The 19623-nt window shown below is 36.7% G+C and overlaps 1 protein-coding gene across 3 annotated transcripts; it reads left to right on the top strand.

Annotated features, from left to right (window-relative positions):
- The first annotated feature begins 4555 nt into the window (after positions 1-4555).
- Positions 4556-17978, top strand: Lpar4 (lysophosphatidic acid receptor 4). 3 transcript variants are annotated; one of them, XM_040743746.1, is made up of 3 exons: positions 4556-4920; positions 7893-8042; positions 14278-17978. In XM_040743746.1, exon 3 carries the CDS (start codon positions 14356-14358, stop codon positions 15466-15468), a length of 1113 nt encoding a protein of 370 aa, XP_040599680.1. In that variant the 5' UTR covers positions 4556-4920; positions 7893-8042; positions 14278-14355; the 3' UTR covers positions 15469-17978.
- The last annotated feature ends 1645 nt before the right edge of the window (positions 17979-19623 follow it).

Consider the following 19623-nt stretch of genomic DNA (forward strand, 5'->3'; position numbering starts at 1 on the left):
GGACGGCAGTGAATGCTGTGACTCATGGCTGCCCAAGATGCTGAGAATAAATAACTGTTGATGTTTTAGCTGTAAATAAGAAATTTAAATCTCCCTCTCTAGGTCTCAGAGACCTTTGCAGAAGAGGTAGGAAGTGTGCAGGAGCCAGAAGATAGGGTGAAGGGCTGCGAATTGCCTTCCTCTAGGCTCAACACAACCACTACAATTATGAATTCACAACAACTGCAGTTACATTCATTGGTACACAAAAGTCAGTCCCTGTCAACAATTAATCATGGAGAGAGGAGAGGCTCACAGTACTCCCAGCACCTTAATATTGAACTGATGCTTGTTGGTAGTTTATACGAGAAGTATAATTATTGTTATTATTTGTGTACCCACTGCTGAGCCCACCAGGATGCAACAGACACCTCCAAACTCATAGTTACTCAGATGGCTCTGATTAAAGTCAGTGTGCTTCAAAACCAAACAAATAGACATGAATGTGTGCAAGGATTTCGTAAAGAAGCTAGATAGAGGAGTAGGGAGGAGAGAGAAAGTGGGTGGTGAGATTGTTAATATGTATTATCTACATGTGTAAAATGATGAAAAAGAAATTTAATCAATAAAAATAAAAAAAAAACATATATTTGGGTTTAAAGAGAAGTCAGTTAGGGACTTCAGCTCTCATACCAGATCCTGAAGGGTCTTATTTTTATTTTTAACACCACTGAAAAGTTCTTCAGCTACACATTCTGTTATTGCGATTTCTCAATTTCTAGTGAGCAGTTTGCATTACAAAGGGTATATTCCTGATATTTGTTTCTGAACAAGATCATGCGAGCAGAGATCTGAAGGCTTTATCCAAGGAAAATGTGATTATGATGATTAGGTAAAAATTATCAGAGTTCAAAGAAAACTTAGTAGCTGTGTGAGTCTCGGAAAGTCACCTGACCTCTCTGCACCTTATTTTCCCAGGCATAAAATAGGAAGAATAGTACTTACACCATAGAGGGTTGTGTATATTAGGGAACAGATATGGATAGCATTCTTAAAATACTGCCTGGAAATGTTTTCTCTTTTCATCATCATGATTACTATTACCTTGCAATATTTCTAGACTGTACCAAACATTCAAGGCTGCCAGGCTCTTTGCTTGAGTTGTTTCAGAAGCTCATTTACTATATTTACCAACCTTGCTTTTAAGCAATGGAAACTTATTGATGATACTCAGTTATGAAGAATAAAAGCGCATCTGTTTGAGACACAGTTAAGAGATGAAGGTGACTTAGTAGGAAGGATGAGATTAAAAAAAAAACTTCCAGAGACTGTGTTTGAAAACCCCTTTCCTGTTCTTTCAGAGATGCAGTGTCCTAAATGAACTGGTTGGGAATCTGACCTCTTGATCCCTTCCTCCAATTGAAACAAAGGAAGACTATATACAAAAGAAGAATGGCTATAGGAGTCTTTGTTTTCTGAAAGGTTTCAAGGTATTTGTGAAAAGTTGTGAAGCTAATTAATGCAAAGTTAGTAATTAATTGGCTTCCTTTCCCTAGAAGACTGCTTAGGATTTGCATAGGCACTATGTTTCTTTACAGATTTTAAAAGTTACCAAAACTTTAATTCATAATCACAGTTAAAATCCTTCGGTTCCATTTGTACTGTTTCTAGGGAAACTAGCCTAGTATTGGGCTATTGACACTTGGGGTGAATTCACCCAGTCCTTTGATATTGTTGGCCGAAAGAAAAATGGATTTCAGTTTGGAGTGTGAAGGCCCTAAGCATCTAGATGTTTTGATTTAAATATTTAAATTCCCAGTTACATTTTTTTCTTCCAAACAGATAAAAAGAGAACCATGTACTTCCCCAGACCATTTTGGAAAGCACTTTTTCAGTTGCATATTGGTTCTCCACCCCTGTGGCACAGGCATCAGCAACTCAATGAAGGCCTGTTTTAAAGGATATTTTGGATTAAGTTATGTGGCTGTAAACTGGAGTTGTTTGGAGAACATCCTGAAAAAGCTCCCATTTCCCCCTCCTGTCTTTCAAATACCAAAGCAAGCAAGACTACAGAGTTTGCAATATGTAAGGGGGATGGTAGAGGTTCTTGTCAATATGAGTTTTTTTTTTCTTTATTTGTATGTGCTGTTTGGCCTAAGACAACACCTTGATGTGGATTAGTCTGAAAATGTATGAAATCACCTGGGATTTTAACTGGAAAGTTTTTTTTTAAAAAAAAATCAAGAGAAGGGTCAGGAAAAGGGAATTCTGTGAATGTTAATTTGCAAATAAGCACATACGGAACTTTGGAATTTAAATTAGGAGAGATCGGCAATATATCCAAGTGTTATGCAAATAAATCACATAGAGTATAGGACCTTATGTCTGTGATAGAGTGCAAACATCTGTCATACTATCAGGCATAAAATTGAATATTTGGCCTGAACTAGGGAAATGAAAGCATGATTATTGGGAAAGTATCGGAAAGGGAATTCAAGTTTTGAAGGAAGTATTATGGATGAGGAATGTATCCCAATCGAAGGGAATAAGAATTGGAAATGTCCATGGTGAGAGAAATTAGAAATCATTCTAGGAGGTACAAGTGAGTGTCTGAAACCAAAGTTTGGTCGGAGAGTGATACTCTGAGAACATGTCATATATTGAAGACCTTCTAAGAAGTCATTTGGGAGATTAATCAGAATGATGCTTGCATCCCACCAGATGAAAAGACTGAGGAATATTTATACCAGGAGAGGAATGGTAGTGAGCTGATCTTCCTGAGAGACAGTGAGCATCACTGTAGAAGGCTTACTTAAATCACTATTGCACGGAGTGCTACAATAAAACATTTCCCAAGTGGCTCTTCTCCTTATCTCTCTTTTTCTCTTCACAGCTAGTCTCCTTATCTCCTGTCATTACTCATTTTCTGAATTTGATCATTTCTCACAAACAGCTTGGAAAGTTATCCCTTTTTGTTTTTGTGTACTTAAGCTCTGGTCATCCATAAGATCCTATTCAAAGCTCACATTATCTGGGAAGCTCTTTGGCCCTAACTCTGGATTTTTGTTTTCCCTCTCTGACCTACCTCAGAACTCACCCTCCCCCTAAGAGTTTTTTTAAATCTCTTTGGTGTCTCACTACTTTGCATGTTTTTTCCCCTTCAGCTAGAGTGTGAAGTTTTCTAGGAGACTGATTTTTTTCAACTGATGAGCCTACCAAAGGGTGGTCTACGTCCAGAGTAAACAAGAAGATAACTTGTGAAGCCCTAGTCAAGGCCAGCAAGAGATAGAAATGAACTAACCTGAGCTAGGCAGAGAGCAACAGAAAGCAAGGCTGTGGGAGGGGAAGCTATATAAAAGGGATTTTGAGAGTTAGTTACAAGCAGTAAGGCTAGTGTCAGCTACACAACCAATTGTTACAGGCCTAGGTGCTTAGTAAGGGGAGCCCCAACACAGGTCTGAAGAGAAAGTGAGGATGAACAAGCTTGGGACATATTTCATTTGAGATTTAGCTTAACTATGTGGATTGAAGTTATAAAGCAGACAGGTTCCCCCATTCCTCTAGAGGCATGACTCTGCCCAGAAATAGGAAGCAACTTATGCCTGCCAAGGAGTTTCATTCCTAAGAAAGGGTAGGGCGTTGCTGTTGGTGGTGATGTTGGCAGTGTGTGGAGGTAGAGAAAAAAGGATGGTGAGGGTGTTGGTAGTAGAGAAAGGGATACAAAAGGATGTTTCCACAACAAACTCGGATCAGGGAGAGGAATGGAAAGAAAGAAAACTGGGGGGCCAGGAGAAGTTGTGTGGTTGACCAAGCCAGTCCACCTATAAGGTACAGAGATCATCTAGAATTGTGGGGTACAATCGAAGATAACTGCTCCCAGTGAACAGATTGCATCTGTGCTATTTATTTCCCTTTTAATAATTTGGGAATTTCAAAGTAATTAGACTTCTTGCCAGGCAGTTTTTTTTTAAATAGAGAAATGGTTCTTTTCTTGCTATAGAACACTCCCTGAAGCATGAAAGGCAAGTGTTGCAGTTCTGGGTCCCCAGTGCCTCTCCAACAGGACAGTCTGAGGGCATTTTCTGCCTTCAGTAAATACCTATGGTATGGAGTTGAATTTTGTTTTGGAGAGTGACAGAAACTTATTTATGCATAGTGAGATTACTATTCATTTCCCCTTTCCATTTACTTTCCCCCTGCTATCTTCTTAATTCTTGCTAATATTGTTGTGATTTTGATTTAAACAAATAGGAGCAAACATGGGCTGCTCCTCCCAGTTTGGAGTTTTGTCTCCTCCTCCTCCTCATTAGAATTGTAAGAGGGTAGCGGTCCTTCAGCAAAGACATGCACACAAGCTTTCTCTGTGAATTAATTGGTCAGGAAAGACACTTTTCATATTGTCAAGTGGCACTTAAGCCACTAATTCTTGACTGTGAAACTGCTTTTCCTGGGCAATGCTCTTTAAGGAAAAACTTCTTCAGTCCAGCGAATGGTGACTAAGGGAACTATGAAGCACAGGGGATTGGGCGGGATCACGGCTCCTAATAATGCCTCCTTATCCAATGAAAAGCATTTCCTATTGAGACCCCCAAGAGTTCCCCGGCGGCCCTCGGCTCCAGCAAGGACTTTGGGCCTTTTCTTGTGTCCTGTTTGTTAAAGGCATGCGGGCAACAGCATTCAAGAGGGCTAGTTCTTAACAAAGGGAAAGAGATAAATGTAAATAAGCTCACATTTTCAGAATGAGCCGTTTGCAGTAAGGAGCTGCGGCAGCCCAGAGTCTGCTCCTTTGGGCTGGGCTAACCTTTCCCTGTTTTCTTTTCTTTTTTTTTTTAATGGATAAAAATATGCACTTCCAAAGTGCGAGTTGCCCGTTTACATGTTTATTAGCTAACTATCTACAGGCATGAGCACATTCTCTCATCTAGCACACTCTTTTTTGGGGTAAGTCTCTTTGAGAAAGATTTGATTTTGGCGTTTGGGGGTGGGGGATGGTGTAACAAACTTCAATCGAAACACTGATGCTTTGAGTGTTTGGGAAAAGAAGTTAGACTTCAGCTCTCAAGTTTTGAACAAGGATCATCGTGTTGAATGGTAAAAAAGAATTTCTATTGTTTTGGCAGTGATATTGTTTCAGTGGAAGAGAGACAGGATTTTCAGGCTGTTTCATGTAAACACAGTCCTAAAGAGCTGATTGAAAATCACAGGGTAGAACAAGTTAGAAAGTCTTTTGGTTAGCGTTATATTTCTTTGGTTTACAAAAGATTGTGAGCTAACGTGGCTTTTATTATGGTGGGGTCTCTTCTAGTAAAACTATACACTACATGCCTTTGATGCTTAATTGATTTATGGAGAATGTGACATTTGCTATATTGAATAATTCATGAACTTGTCCATAAACGAAGAATCATGTTTGAATGAAAACTTAATTCTAGCATAAATAGAATTTTCTATTATATGTGAAATTAATTGGTATTTGCCATAAATGCAACACAATGTGACATCTTTAGAATTCTTTTCTGGCATATTCTGAATATTTTAAATATTTTTAGTGAAAAGACTTGTTGAATTAAGTAGTAATGTGTGTTAGATAATTTCTGTTTTGGGAGGAATACAGCAATATAATTATGATTTCTGTGTGGGAAAAGACCAGAGAAATCGAAAACTTATGTATGTCAAAACTTGGTGTTATTCATTTTGTTGCTTTGCCAAATTATGCCATCTTTCTTGTTCATCAAATAACATAAAACCTTAATAATAACTTAAAATCGAAATTATACACAGGCTTTGCCACATGTTTATTTTTCAGAATAAAATTCCAACAACTTTCCCCCATCAAAATAGTTTCTAAATCGCTTTGCCTTGTTGCAAATGAGAATTTGCATTCTTGCAAACCATGAGTTCAGCTGATAAGCCTCATGGCTTTTACATTCTAAAGTACCTCCTGCTGCCAATCAGAGATGTGAATGAAAGCCCTTTTGGAAGAGTCAGGGCAGCCTTTCAGAATGTGTATTCTTTAAGTTAAAGAGAAGACTGGGAAGATGCAACACTCGGGCCAGGCAAAGACAAAGTTTGATCTATTCAGTTCATTTTGTGAGAGAGAATGCACTGAGGTTTGCTGCCCTTGCTGTGATTTGGTCACTGCCTTTTATTCTCTGTCATCATACACTATCTGTTCTTGGTCTTTTGGAGGAAGAGAAAAACCTGTAATTGTCAGTGCTGGTACTGAAAATTGGAAACTTCATGGAAGGCCACTCAACACTGGGATTCCAGTCTCAGATTTTAGTGGATAAAGAATGATAAGAACAGTGCATAAGCAGTCTATTGATTCTGTAGAGTCTATTGATGCTCTGGGGTAGGCTGTTTACCCCATATTTTGAGGGGCAAGGTGAACAGGTAGGAGGACTAAAGAGTTGAGACCTCCACAATTAAAGGTAATAGGTCTGTTGAATAGGCAGTACTGAGGATCAGGAAGATGAGGGCATAAGGAAGGCTTTAGGATGTAGATGTCATCTTGCTTTGAAATTCTAAGTTTCTGACAGTAATTAATACTATGTGTTTCTGACATGCAAATAAGCTTAACAATTATTTCATTAGGACTAATACAAATTAATGACTCTTATTACAGGCTTTTAGTTTTGTGTGTGTGTGTGTGTGTGTGTGTGTGTGTGTGTTTTGTCATGACAAGCAGAAGCAGGTGAAAATAATTGACAGACAGGAACAGCCAGTGCAGGCACTGCCATGGCACCAGTTGAAGACTTCTTTCAGTCAGTGCCAAATATGGAAAGTGAAGAGAAACTGAGGCCCAGAAAATAACTTCTGTTTACTACCCCACAGTTCGCTTGTGATGGGGATGTTGAATCAATAGCATTAAGAAAACTCTGGGTATTTAACCTCCTAATTTTCTTGTATTCCAAATAAAAAATCTTATGTATAGTTTGCATCTTTAAGAAAGGCACATAAAAGAAATGCTAACATCTCTGTTTTCTTTTAAGGCAAACCAATAAAATTATATTGATTTCATTTCAGGAATAGTGCTCTCTGGAGGACAATGAAAATCATTTCTCTTTAGTAATAAGGTGATCTCTGTGTATTTTAAGTTGCCCAACAGTCTTACTGTTTTATATGAAGAAAAATCATTTCAAGAGAGTTGCTGTGCAGTCTGTTTTTTCAAAAGAGGGTTGACTATAAGAATAGTATCAGTCTGGATTAGCAGACAATTATGTTCTATAAGTACTACAATGAACAGGATCTAAATGTAGGTGCCACTTGTAAGAATTCCAGCATGGCGTCTATCTTGTTTTATATGAGCATGTTATGTATAGTTGTGATTTTCAATGTACGTATATGTCATGTTAGGTATGTTTAGGATTCTTCATCAAGATGTGATGAGTTTTAGTAAGTATGCAAATACCTAGCAGTGGAAGCCTTTCTCATACAGTTCAGTAGGTAAGGAAATTTAGTGGGGTTCATAGGCTAGAGACAAAGCAATGGAGTGCTCACCTGTTGTCCCAGTTTTCCTTCCTTTATCTTTTGTCCAATCATAACAGTTGTTGCCAGAGGACAAGAAAGGAAAAGAAGAAAGACAACAAAAAAGATACCAATGGAACTTTAGGGCACCAAAGAAATCTTTGTTCATTTATTTTTAAATGTATAGGAATGTGAATATTTTATGCTTTTTGTCACTATTTATCTTTAAACAATTTAAAGTTACTCCTGTGAATTTTTAGCTTCAGTCAATACCACTAATAAGATATATCTGTAGCAGGGATGGGTTTGGAGAATAACTGCTAATTTCAGTTGTGTTATAATGAAATCACAGATATTTAATATCATCTGGAAATAAGTTGCTTCTTATATACTCTGGTTTATATTATGTACTTATTTCTTCTACTTTATATAATCTTGCTCTACAGTTTATTGAGAAACTTTCTTTATGGAAAAGTATTGTGACATTCTATTCCAGAGCACTCAATTAAGGAAATCTTTGAACGCCTGACTTCAATAATTTCATTGATTATCCACGTTGCAGATAAATTTGGTGCCAGAATTTGGTTTGGACTAATGTGAGTACCCTTGCTCAGATTTCACCTTTTCCACTTTATTCTTCTATTTTTTGTTAGCAGTGCTTCTATATTATTACAGAACATGTGATTCAAAGTTCTATAATAAATAGAGGAAGTAGTGGAGTTGTTGGTACTTATCATAATCCAGGCAGTTTTGTTGAAAGATGAATGTTGATTCTTTCACTCAATACCTCTTTGTCATTAACGTATAGATGATAGATAGTAGATATATGATAGAGAGATAATAGATGCGATAGATAGAAAGGTGCATAGATAGATGTGAGGCATGTTTTTATTCATATGATCATTTCTAGTATCCAAGGATAGCAAGTTAATTTATTTTCAAGCCAATTGATTTGTGTGTTTGGATACAGGGATAAAGCTGAGTCCTGCTGGCATTCATGAGTCCTGCAGAATCTGGAAATGAAATCTTTTAGGAACACCTCATAGAATTCTGTAAATGTCTGCGGCTTCTACTGAGATGAAATGCCAAGCTTAAGACTCTAGACAATTTCATCATATTAGATTGTGCAATTTCTCTGTAGTCTTCTTACTCTGTTAACTAGGTACTAGGGAAAATTCTGCATTAGTTGTTCTGATGCAATCTTTGGTCTCATCATATTGAGCACTAGACCACAAAATTCTCTAAGGATTGGCCTGTGCCATCAGGTGAAGGGTTAGTAGGATATATTAGTTCTTTTGGTGAAAAACAAATATGTTGAATTTAGTCACTGAAGGCCAGTTCTGATCAGATTGGATCAAATTCTGCCATTTCTTGATGTCTTCACATTAGTTGGCTAGTGGTACAGAATAGCTTAAAAATCTTAGTGAAAATGAGGTCATATATTGATAAGCCTTTTAAAAAGAAATATCATTTGTATTAAAAAATATAAGATTGATACAGATTCAGTGCAAAGGAAAATCAATGGAACCAGGTGTGACCTATGCCTGTGACTTGGCCTACACTGTTGCTATCAGGACTTTTATCTGTTAATAACTACTTGTTTGAGGAGCAAAAGTCTGGATGTAGTTCCTATTGCACCAAAGGAATGGTCTTGAATTCTAATTTTTTTGAGACAGGGCTTCTCTGTAGTTTTGGAGGATATCCTGGAACTCGTTCTGTATACCAGGTTGGCCTCAAACTCACAGAGATCCTCCTGTGTCTGCCTCCTGAGTACTGGGATTAAAGGCAAGTGCCACCACCACCCAGCTTGAATTCTATTTTTATATTTGTGCATTTTGAACTTTGATTCACTACTACATGTGTATAGTCAAGTATACAATAGGCTTCAGCTTACTCTATTTCAGAAACTTGACCAGAGCAGAAAAAAAGCAAATGTTGTAGGGATCATAAGCACTTGAACTTGGACTACCCTCATTAAAATGGAGCAAAGGAAGTCAATGTGAGCACACTCTGCCTTATGGGCCTTAATTTAATGAATTCTGGACTGTGTTTGGCTGGGAACAAAGTATGTCAGGCTTTCTAGAGTATTCGCATTATGTCAGAATTTATAAGTTTGTTTTAGCAGAATTTCTAAAATTTTAGCAGGCTATGAAGTAATCTATATATTTACTAATTCCTAGAGGGACCAGAAAAGTGACTTTCTTTCCTCTAGTCATCCCCCAAATTCCAATCATGGGATATGCCATTATTATCAGGCATCAAAAAAATCTACAAAAAGGAAAAATGTAGATATTATTATGAACTCTCTGAATGGGCTCAGGTGGTCAAAAAGTTAAAAAACCATTGATGGACATATTTTCTGTTTTTTATTTTATAAAATATTTTATTATTTATTTATTGTACAAAACAATTTCTCTGTGACATTTTCATGAATATATATAACATTTTGATCATGTTCACTCCCATTACCTTCTCTTATACTTCTTCCTGTTGACCTTATCCTCAGATTTCTTTTTTCTTAATTTTTACATTTTATTCTGTTTGCGTGTGTGTGTGTGTGCGTGTGTGTGTGGGTGTGTGAATACCGCAGTGAATGTGGAAGTCAGGACTACTTCCTTCTACCCTATAGGGCACCAGGTATTGAACTCAGGTTGTCAAGGTTGATGGTAAGTGCCTTCATCTGCTAAGCCATCTTGTCACCCCTTTCAATTTCTTCTTAATCAATATCCAGCTGACCTCTGCTCTGACCACTATCAATGAAAATATGTATACCAACACTAATCCCACTTTTAGTCAATTACATTGGAATAATTGGCTACAAGCATCTTCATAAGACAATAGTATGATGCTGCTTATAGTAGTATCACTGACTATGTAGACGATTTTTCTTTGTCTATCTCCTTGAACACTCGAGTAGTGTCAACCTGTACATTTAGTGGACAGTATATCAGACATTAAGGAAAGGAAACAGGCCTGTTTCTTGAATATTTCTTATTCTTCGTCACAGTCATCTTGAGGCAAATACTGTTCTCAGTTTTAGAAACTGGAGTTCTATGTGTAATATTCAATGGGGCCACCTTCCAGGATTTCTCTGTTATGAGTAAATTGTGCAGTCAAGATTTCAAACCCAAATGGGATATTTTTGAAGTGCAAGGAATTAGCAGAATGATACATTTTTCTGAGACAGGGTTTCTCGGTGTAGCTTTGGAACCTGTCCTGGAACTTTCTCTGTAGCCCAGACTGGCCTTGAACTCAGAGAGATGCACCTGTCTCTGCCTTCCAAGTGCTGGGAGTGCACATCTACTATCTGGCAGAAGGATACATTTCTAATACAAAGCAAAGATGCCAATAAATAGAGAGATTTGTAGTCATGATTGAGAGGAACAGACTTCTATAAGGTTCTTTAGTGGTAGTGCTGGAAACTGGCAAGTTCATCAAACTACTCATAGCACTGTTGACTCTTCCTAGCTTTAGCTGCGAGGCTCAGTGGCAATGTTTATACAGGAAAGAGAAAACAGTATAGCCACGTTACAGAGTAAACTAGTGTCTGAGTCAGAAATAGAGCTTTCTGCTTCCAGTGCCACACCCTCCCTGCTAGACAGCAAAGGTGGTGTGTGTTCAAGTAAGGGAGAGCTATGAATAGGGCCATAGTGTCAGTTTTCCCATGCCCTCTCTTTAGGAGGGAGACTGTACTGCTTTCTTGTCTGTGGTCCTTTCTCTCCCACAGGATTTGATTACCCAAAGCAACAGAGTCGAAGTGTCATGTGTTTACAGACTGCCTGCTGTAGGTGTAGTGTGTATGTTCTGGGGGGATATAAAACTGAAGTACAGTGATGGATGTATAAATCAACTTGAGTTAATCACCCTATAGTGCAGCAATATAAATACGCATTGATTCATTTATAAACCACATTGCATTCCATAAATAAAAATCAGTTATTATTTATGATTTTTAAATTTAGAATAATGTGAATTAAGAAATAAAATAAAATGATTGTATTCATGAAAAACTGAATGTAAAAGTAGGAAACAAAACTCAGCTATTCAGAAAGTAGAAAATAAGACATAGCCAGGGAGCTACTGGTGCTCCAGGCATAGGTATAACCAGGACGTGAAACTGGAGGGACTCTAGGAAGATGTGAGAAGCCTAATGCGAAATACCTTTACCAAGTAAGATAAACTTGCTGGAAGTGTTTATTGTATAAGGTAGATAGATGCAAGAGATTATGAATGAAGTCTGGTTTTAATGTATTTTATAGCCTCACATTCTTAAACATATATGACTACATTAATAAGAAATTATTTCTTTCACTGTCTTCTTGGTTTCTTCCAGCAATGAACTTTTAAAAATGTAAATAGTGTTCTTACTGAGAAGTTTGGCATTCACATTTTTCTTCTACTACTGCATTGGAGAAATATGGGTGTAAATAAAAAACAGGGACAACAAAAACTTGTGTCTGTAGCTATGAGCACCGTCGACAGGGAGTTTTCAGGTTCTTTCTGTGTCAGCTGATCGTCTTCAGTGTTCTTAAATACAGCAATTGAAAATTATTCTTCCATCTAGGAAACATGGAAGGGATAAGATAAAGTAGGGAGGAGGGGATTAGAGGAATCTCTTTCAGGATTCTTAATACAAAGTAGAAGGCCTGGAAAAGCCCCATTTTCCTTACATCCTCCTCTTCCCCTCTTTATTTCCATTCCTCTGTTTGTCTTTCTCTGATACTTTATTTTTCATCTCCTCGTTGACTCCCCTGCCTATTTTTATTTGTTGGACTTCCCTTGGTCAAGGCCCCACTACACTTTGCTTTTGTACATCAAGGTTGCTTGGGGGGAAAGTTGAAATAGACCTGTGTGATGAAATGGCCAAGAAGGAGTATGATTTTAGATGAATGATTCCATAAAGACTTAGTGAATGACAACTCAGGATAGCAAGTTTCTATTGTAGCTGGGACACTATTAAAATGATAACTCTGCGTCTTTTACCCCATATTATGGAAGCCATAGCTCCCTTTGGGTAGGTAGTACAGGGGTGACTATTTCTCAAGCTAAGTATTTTTTACTCAAGTCAGACACTCCTTGAGGTGACTTCAGTCCTCTGTATTTCTATCAGATTTCTCCTCTATTCCCTTCCTTAAGACATACTTGTTTCCTTGGTGTCTTGAAGGGAAGAGTGAAAAGGAAATCACTCCATAAAACAGCCGTTTGTATTTTACAACATAATCATGTGAAAACCCATTACTGGCTATGTGAGGAAACAAAGGCCACTTTTCATTTCATATCCCCACTCAAAAGAATCATTCAACAGTTACTTATCCACAGTGTATTATGGGACACATTTGAAAGACAGACTAACCAGTGATAGCTATTAACCTAAGAGAAAGTTGGTAGAATTTCCACATGTATCTTCAAGCCCTGTTGGCCTAAGTATTTAAACAGACAATTGAGTTAATTGCTATCATGAATAAAAACTGTATTGGTAAGAAAGCCTCTAAATGACTGAGTCAGGTTTTGTACAATGAGGTATAGGATGGCTGGTCTGGTGGTCCTCAAGTTTCATATCCCATTTGGAATTTTTGAGACAGGATCTGATGTTGGGACAGAGTCAGAATATGTAGTCTAAGCTGACTTTGAATTCACTCTGTAGTCCAGGCTGACCTGAAACTTACAGAAATTCTCCTGCCTAGGTCTCTCCAAGTGCCTGGGGATATAGGCATGATCCACCACACCCAACTGTCATTTGTGTTTGATGAGAAAAGTTGATGTTGACCAGGGTCATTTTAGCAGATGAATGCACGGATATAGCTGACAGGATATGCAGTGGGCAAAGAAAAGGAACATATACGTGCTAGGTTTAGGGTATAGATGGAAAGAGAATTGTGTAGTGCAGGAAGGAAATGATGAGTTTGATATTTTAATCTCTTCAGAATAGCCATGTGATATGACATAGTGGGAAAAAAGCTTATTTATTTTAATCTTGAAATTTTTCCATACATTGTATTTTGATCATATTTTCCTGCCCCAATTCCTCCCCAACTCCCACCCCAACCACCAAACTTCATAATCTTTTTCTCTCTTAACAAACATGGAGTTCATTTTGTGTTGGTAGAGCAGTGAAAAAACTTAGCTAGAAGATTTAATGAACTGATATATGTCTTCTGAGCTTCTGCTTTAGAATCAAAAGGAGAGCCAATAAATTGCTTTAATAGTTTATTGATAACTTTTTGGAGCATGCACTGGAGGCCTCACATCTACAGATGTCTTATACAAAAGAGTTTATAATCAGACAAAGTATTTTAGTAATATTGGAGAGTAAAAAGTGCAAATTTGAGTGACTTGAAAAGTTTATGGTTTAGGAATAAATCGAAGATGTGACTTATGGTTTTCAATACATTATTCACATTCTCTTCCAATTTTGACATTTGTAAGTGTGGGTTCTACTTTTATGAAATGATAATTACCTGTGATTACCTTATGATGTTTCTATAAGAATCAAATAAAACATGTATTTTTGAAAGTTGAGAATAGGCCTACAAATTTCACATTAGAGGCATCTTAGCTATCAGGGATTCTTTGATTAATTTTTTCTCTTGAGAAACATACAACTTATTCATGTTCATTGCGATGCTATGTTTATTGTATTGTGTGATCTCTCTCATTTCTGCAATATGTCCTTTGTAGTACTATTCACCTGTGGTATGTAACCAAAATGTACTTGCCAAGTCTAATAGTATGTGTATACTTTCTTGCCTGTATGAGCAGAATATATTTTATTCCACAGAAATCTTGGAGGGAAGGCACATTTGGTGACTCATTCTATCTTGTTTCCTATAGGAAGAAAGCATTCTCTACTGGTCCTTAATCTCACAGTGGTGAACCCCTGCAACTAGCAGGCTTTCTGAGGAAAAATCCATGGGTGACAGAAGATTTATTGACTTCCAATTCCAAGATTTAAATTCAAGTCTCAGACCCAGGTTGGGCAATGCAACTGCCAATAATACTTGCATTGTTGATGATTCCTTCAAGTATAATCTGAATGGTGCTGTCTACAGTGTTGTGTTCATCCTGGGTCTAATAACCAACAGTGCCTCTCTGTTTGTCTTCTGCTTCCGCATGAAAATGAGAAGTGAGACTGCTATTTTCATCACCAATTTGGCCCTCTCTGATTTGCTTTTTGTCTGTACCCTACCTTTCAAAATATTTTACAACTTTAATCGCCACTGGCCTTTTGGTGACACCCTCTGTAAGATCTCAGGGACTGCATTCCTCACCAACATCTACGGGAGCATGCTCTTCCTCACCTGCATTAGTGTGGATCGTTTCCTAGCCATTGTCTATCCCTTCCGATCTCGTACCATTAGGACCAGGAGGAATTCTGCCATTGTATGTGCTGGAGTCTGGATCCTCGTCCTCAGTGGTGGTATTTCAGCTTCTTTGTTCTCCACTACTAATGTCAACAATGCGACCACCACTTGCTTTGAGGGTTTTTCCAAACGTGTCTGGAAGACATACCTGTCCAAGATCACCATATTCATTGAAGTTGTCGGGTTTATCATTCCTTTGATATTGAATGTTTCTTGCTCTTCTGTGGTACTGAGAACCCTCCGGAAGCCTGCAACATTGTCTCAAATTGGAACCAACAAGAAGAAAGTATTGAAGATGATCACAGTGCATATGGCAGTTTTTGTGGTATGCTTTGTACCGTACAACTCTGTTCTCTTTTTATATGCCTTGGTTCGCTCCCAAGCCATTACTAATTGCTTATTGGAAAGGTTTGCAAAGATCATGTACCCAATTACCTTGTGCCTTGCAACTCTGAATTGTTGCTTTGATCCTTTTATCTATTACTTCACCCTTGAGTCCTTTCAGAAATCCTTCTATATCAATACACATATAAGGATGGAGTCCTTGTTTAAGACTGAGACACCTCTGACACCAAAGCCTTCCCTTCCAGCTATTCAAGAGGAAGCTAGTGATCAAACAACAAATAATGGTGGTGAATTAATGCTGGAATCCACCTTCTAGGTACGAGAATTGTCTTTCAGGTTCAGCTTTGGTGTCTCTTATGATTTTTTCTATGCTATAAATAAGAGAAAAAATGAAGCTAATGATGCCGAAAATAGATTAATGTACCAAATACAGTCAGATACATTTGTTTGAACACTTATTGTACATAATCTGTTTTGTTCAGTAATTATAGGTCAAGTCTAATTACAGCAACCAAAACAGATCATCAGACTCTTTAGTTGAGCTGAAATTTTATTATATAAATGACTAGTGTTTTTTGACTTTTAGTGATATGGGGATTACTTTAAAACTTAAAAAGAAGACATTCCAGTGATTTTGGTAATTGGGTTGGGCCTATAAATATAGAACAAATTCAGGGATTATTTAAAAATGTTTATGTTACTACTGATATATGCTGGTATTTTTTCCTTTTTGAAACTATCATGGAATTTATTTTACTGAAAGAACTTATTTTTACCTAATGTTAATAAGACATATTGAGAAAGAGAAATGTATTGAATTTAAAAGGATTGGCAAATTTTATCTAGATTTTTGAAAACAAAGTGTTTTCAAATGAATATGGGTAAGAAATTTTGAAAAATAGACAACATTTATACATATATAACCCCAATTCAGGTCAGCTTTCAAAACTTTCTTTTAAAAACAGTACTAGTATTTTCCTATGAAATTGTTTATCTTGAAAGCTGCTACATATGTGCCTGGCAGGTGCCAAATGGAAAAATCATACAATTGCAGTGTCAATTAAAAAAATCTTTAAGCAACACTACATTATTTCTTAAAACTTCAATTTATCCTTTATGGGGGTGTAGACTGGCTTGTAGAAAATATTTATTCTTCATATTAAGTGTTGGGACACAATACAGCCACAGTGCTGTAGTATTTGTGCCCAGGTCGGGAGCTAGTTGAAAAGAGAAGTGAACAAAATAATAGCAGCAAGATATCTTATAGCTTGTACTAATAGCTTTTTAGGTGCAGTTAGATAGCTGTAACTTAGAAATATATGCTTTTTTCTGTTAAATTTTGGAGCACAATGTAGCCAGGGAGCTACCGAATTTGTGCTCAGGTCAGGAGCGTATTGAAAAAAACATGTGTAAAATAAAAGAAACAAAAAAATTATCAAAACAAAAAAAAACCTCACAAAACTAGAAAAAGAAAAAAATAACAAAAATAGTTCCTAACACTATTTTTGAAGTTCTGTAAATTTAAAAACACTATGCCATTTTAATAAACATTTTTAACACAATTCAATTAGAAATCTGCTAAAATTGTGTCTGGGTCAGGACAGGATTAGAGTAAAATAAACAACTTCTAAAACAAACCCTTGCAAAACAAATCAAGCACCTCCAAATTTAGGGGGTTCATTTTTGTGCTTCTATAGCATTTAACAAGTGCTGTAATTTTCAGACAATAAATGGAGCTAGGAAACTGATAAACTGGCACCAAGTCAGAGAGGGAATGAATAAAAACATCATCTAAAATTTATGAAGAATCCTTTCTATAACTCAAACAACAAATACAAAAATTTTGACAATTTTCATTTTTCTAATATATAGTAGATTTATCTTAAATGTGCACCAGTCTGTTTAAAAATAAGTAGAAAATGTGGCAATTAAAAATGGCCAGAATTTTAAAGTAAACCTTTAGTAATAACCAATTCTGTATATTGTTGAACTTGTGCCAGAAAGTGGTCAAATTAAAAATCACTGAACAATGAGGAAATGGTAAGAACTGTAAAACAATGAGAAAATTCTTGAAATTCCTTAGTCTATTTTTCTGTCTGGTGATACTTAGGCATATAAATAATAAAAAAGTTATAGTAAAAATCAGTGAACACAATACGGCTTTAAAGACTGCCGAGTTTGTGCTTGAGTTAGGAACTAGTTGGAAAAAATAGGTTGCTAAAACAATAGAACAATAGTAAAATGAATTCATGATTTAAAATCCTAAAAATAACTATGCATTATATTGTCTTGCAAAGAAAGGTAATAGTTGGAATATATAAGGCCATAGGCTCAGTTAGGCAAAAGTAGGTTAGGTTAGATAAGTTCAGTTGTTAGGTTAACGTTGTAAGGTCAAACTAGTATTCAAAGTATGAAAACTTATTTGCTTCCTTCAGTATTCTTTTCTTTTTTCCTTTTTTGTAATATTGAAGTATATGTGAACTCTTTATACTCTTAGCTGTTAAACTTCTGAATTTTTAGGATTATGTTATCAAATCATTAATTGGATGTTAACCGTTTTTTCTTTTATATAATTTCCATGTATAATGTTGATTACTTTTTCATATTTCACTTCCTTTTGGTTAATTTCCATTTTATATTTAATATGCCTTGCTAGTCATAAAAATGGTAATGTGAATAATGTAACCAACAAATTGTAACGTATACCTAAATGTAAAATTGAATTTATTTTACATTTACAAATATTGGTAATCCTTCAGCTGTAATTACAACTTGCATTAAAATGTTTATTAAGTATAATAAAACATTTGGATTGTTATGCTATTATACTTTGGTCAATGTGGATTTATTAAATTTTCTGTTTTTTAGGACATTCAAAAGTATCTATCCTTTAATCTTCTTTCCATCCGTTAAGATTATGGGAACCCACTCTATGCAGAGAGATACTCTCTCAGCCTAGACTCATGGGGGGAGGGTCTAGGTCCTGCTCCAAATGATATGACAGACTTTGAAGATCCCTCGTGGAAGGCCTCACTCTCCCTGTGGAGCAGAAAGGGGATGGGATAGGGGCCTGGGGGGGCAGGGGAGGAGGGGAGGAAGAGAATTTTTTCTAATTTAAATTTAAAAAAGGAAAAAAGGAATACCATCTTGCAAAAAATAACAAACAAACAAATAAATAAAGGGAGGAACCTATTAAAATAGATTTGCTATCAAGTTACCTCAGCTATTTTTTAGTCTGTCTGAAGACTGATGCAGAACTGGCAAATGAGAAGTTCCCGGGGACTTTTCAGTCATCATTGTAAAATATTTACTACCTCCTCGGACTTTTCTAACTAGGTCTTGATTTACAATTGGTTTTCTATCCATGTTTCCACACCCGTATATTCAACTCATGTAAGATAAAAAAAGAATTGCATCTGTACTGAAAATGTACAGACATATTTATTACCAGTTTGTAACAATACAGTATAAAGATTATGTAGCATGCACACTGTCTTTGGAAACACAAGCAACTCAGACATGGTTTTGAATATGCTGTAGGATGTGTATGGGTCAAACAATTTCTAAGGACTTGAATATACATGGAATTTAGTATCCATGAAGCATTTTGTAACTAGTTTCCCCAGAGGATACCAAAGAATATCTGACTATATATATAGTTTTAAGCCAAGGTAACTATTTATGTTAGTGTATGAGTTAGTAGTATTTGTATATGTCATGTGGTGGGGCATCCCCTCAGAGTCCAGGAGACGTTATCAGATGGATCTCTTGGAGCTGGACACCCAGATAGTTGTGAACTTCTCTGTGTGGGTGTTGGGAGCTGTATTTGGGATCCTCTGGAAGAACACTAAGTGCTCTTAAACACTAAGCCAGGTTTCCAGCCTCCAAACTGTATTTTGAGTATGATTTCTAGGATTTGATGAGATATCTAAGGACACTGACTGTCAGCCCTGGTGAAAGTTAAGGCAAAATAGCTACCTGCGAATGCAGAATAGAGTGGTGAGGCTGATAGATTGATAGCTAGAGTGAGTGGTAGCTCTAGGTTGGTAGCACGGGGAATTTCTGCTGTTTGTATTCATTCCTCTTACATTCATGGAAAACTGTCATCACTATAAGTCCTTATTGAGTGCTAGTTCCAGGAAATGATAGCAGTCACTGTCTTTTTGACATCATGATCAGCAAGACCAAACCTAGGAAATATTTAAAGTGGAAACAATCTTTCTTTTAATAACCTCCTAGGCCAAGTCCTCAGAAACCATTGGGACAGAGGCTACTTGTTTTACATCTGTTCCCTTCTACTTTCTTTCTCTGCTTCTAAGCCCCTACCTATACCTTGTGTTGGTATGATTTCCCAAGTTTCATACAAGGACTTGTTTTATACCCTTTCATACCCTCCAGTATTTCACCTATAGAAATACTGCCTCTGCCTGGTAACAGAATGATCCATGAAGCTCTGTTAATACAGTGGCAG

The sequence above is a fragment of the Mesocricetus auratus genome, unplaced genomic scaffold (genome assembly GCF_017639785.1).
Source record: "Mesocricetus auratus isolate SY011 unplaced genomic scaffold, BCM_Maur_2.0 Super-Scaffold_100003, whole genome shotgun sequence".
NCBI lineage: Eukaryota > Metazoa > Chordata > Mammalia > Rodentia > Cricetidae > Mesocricetus > Mesocricetus auratus.

What these genes read in the sequence shown, in the direction of transcription:
- Lpar4 (XM_040743746.1), top strand. Translation starts at nt 14,356, where the DNA reads ATGGGTGACAGAAGATTTATTGACTTCCAATTCCAAGATTTAAATTCA.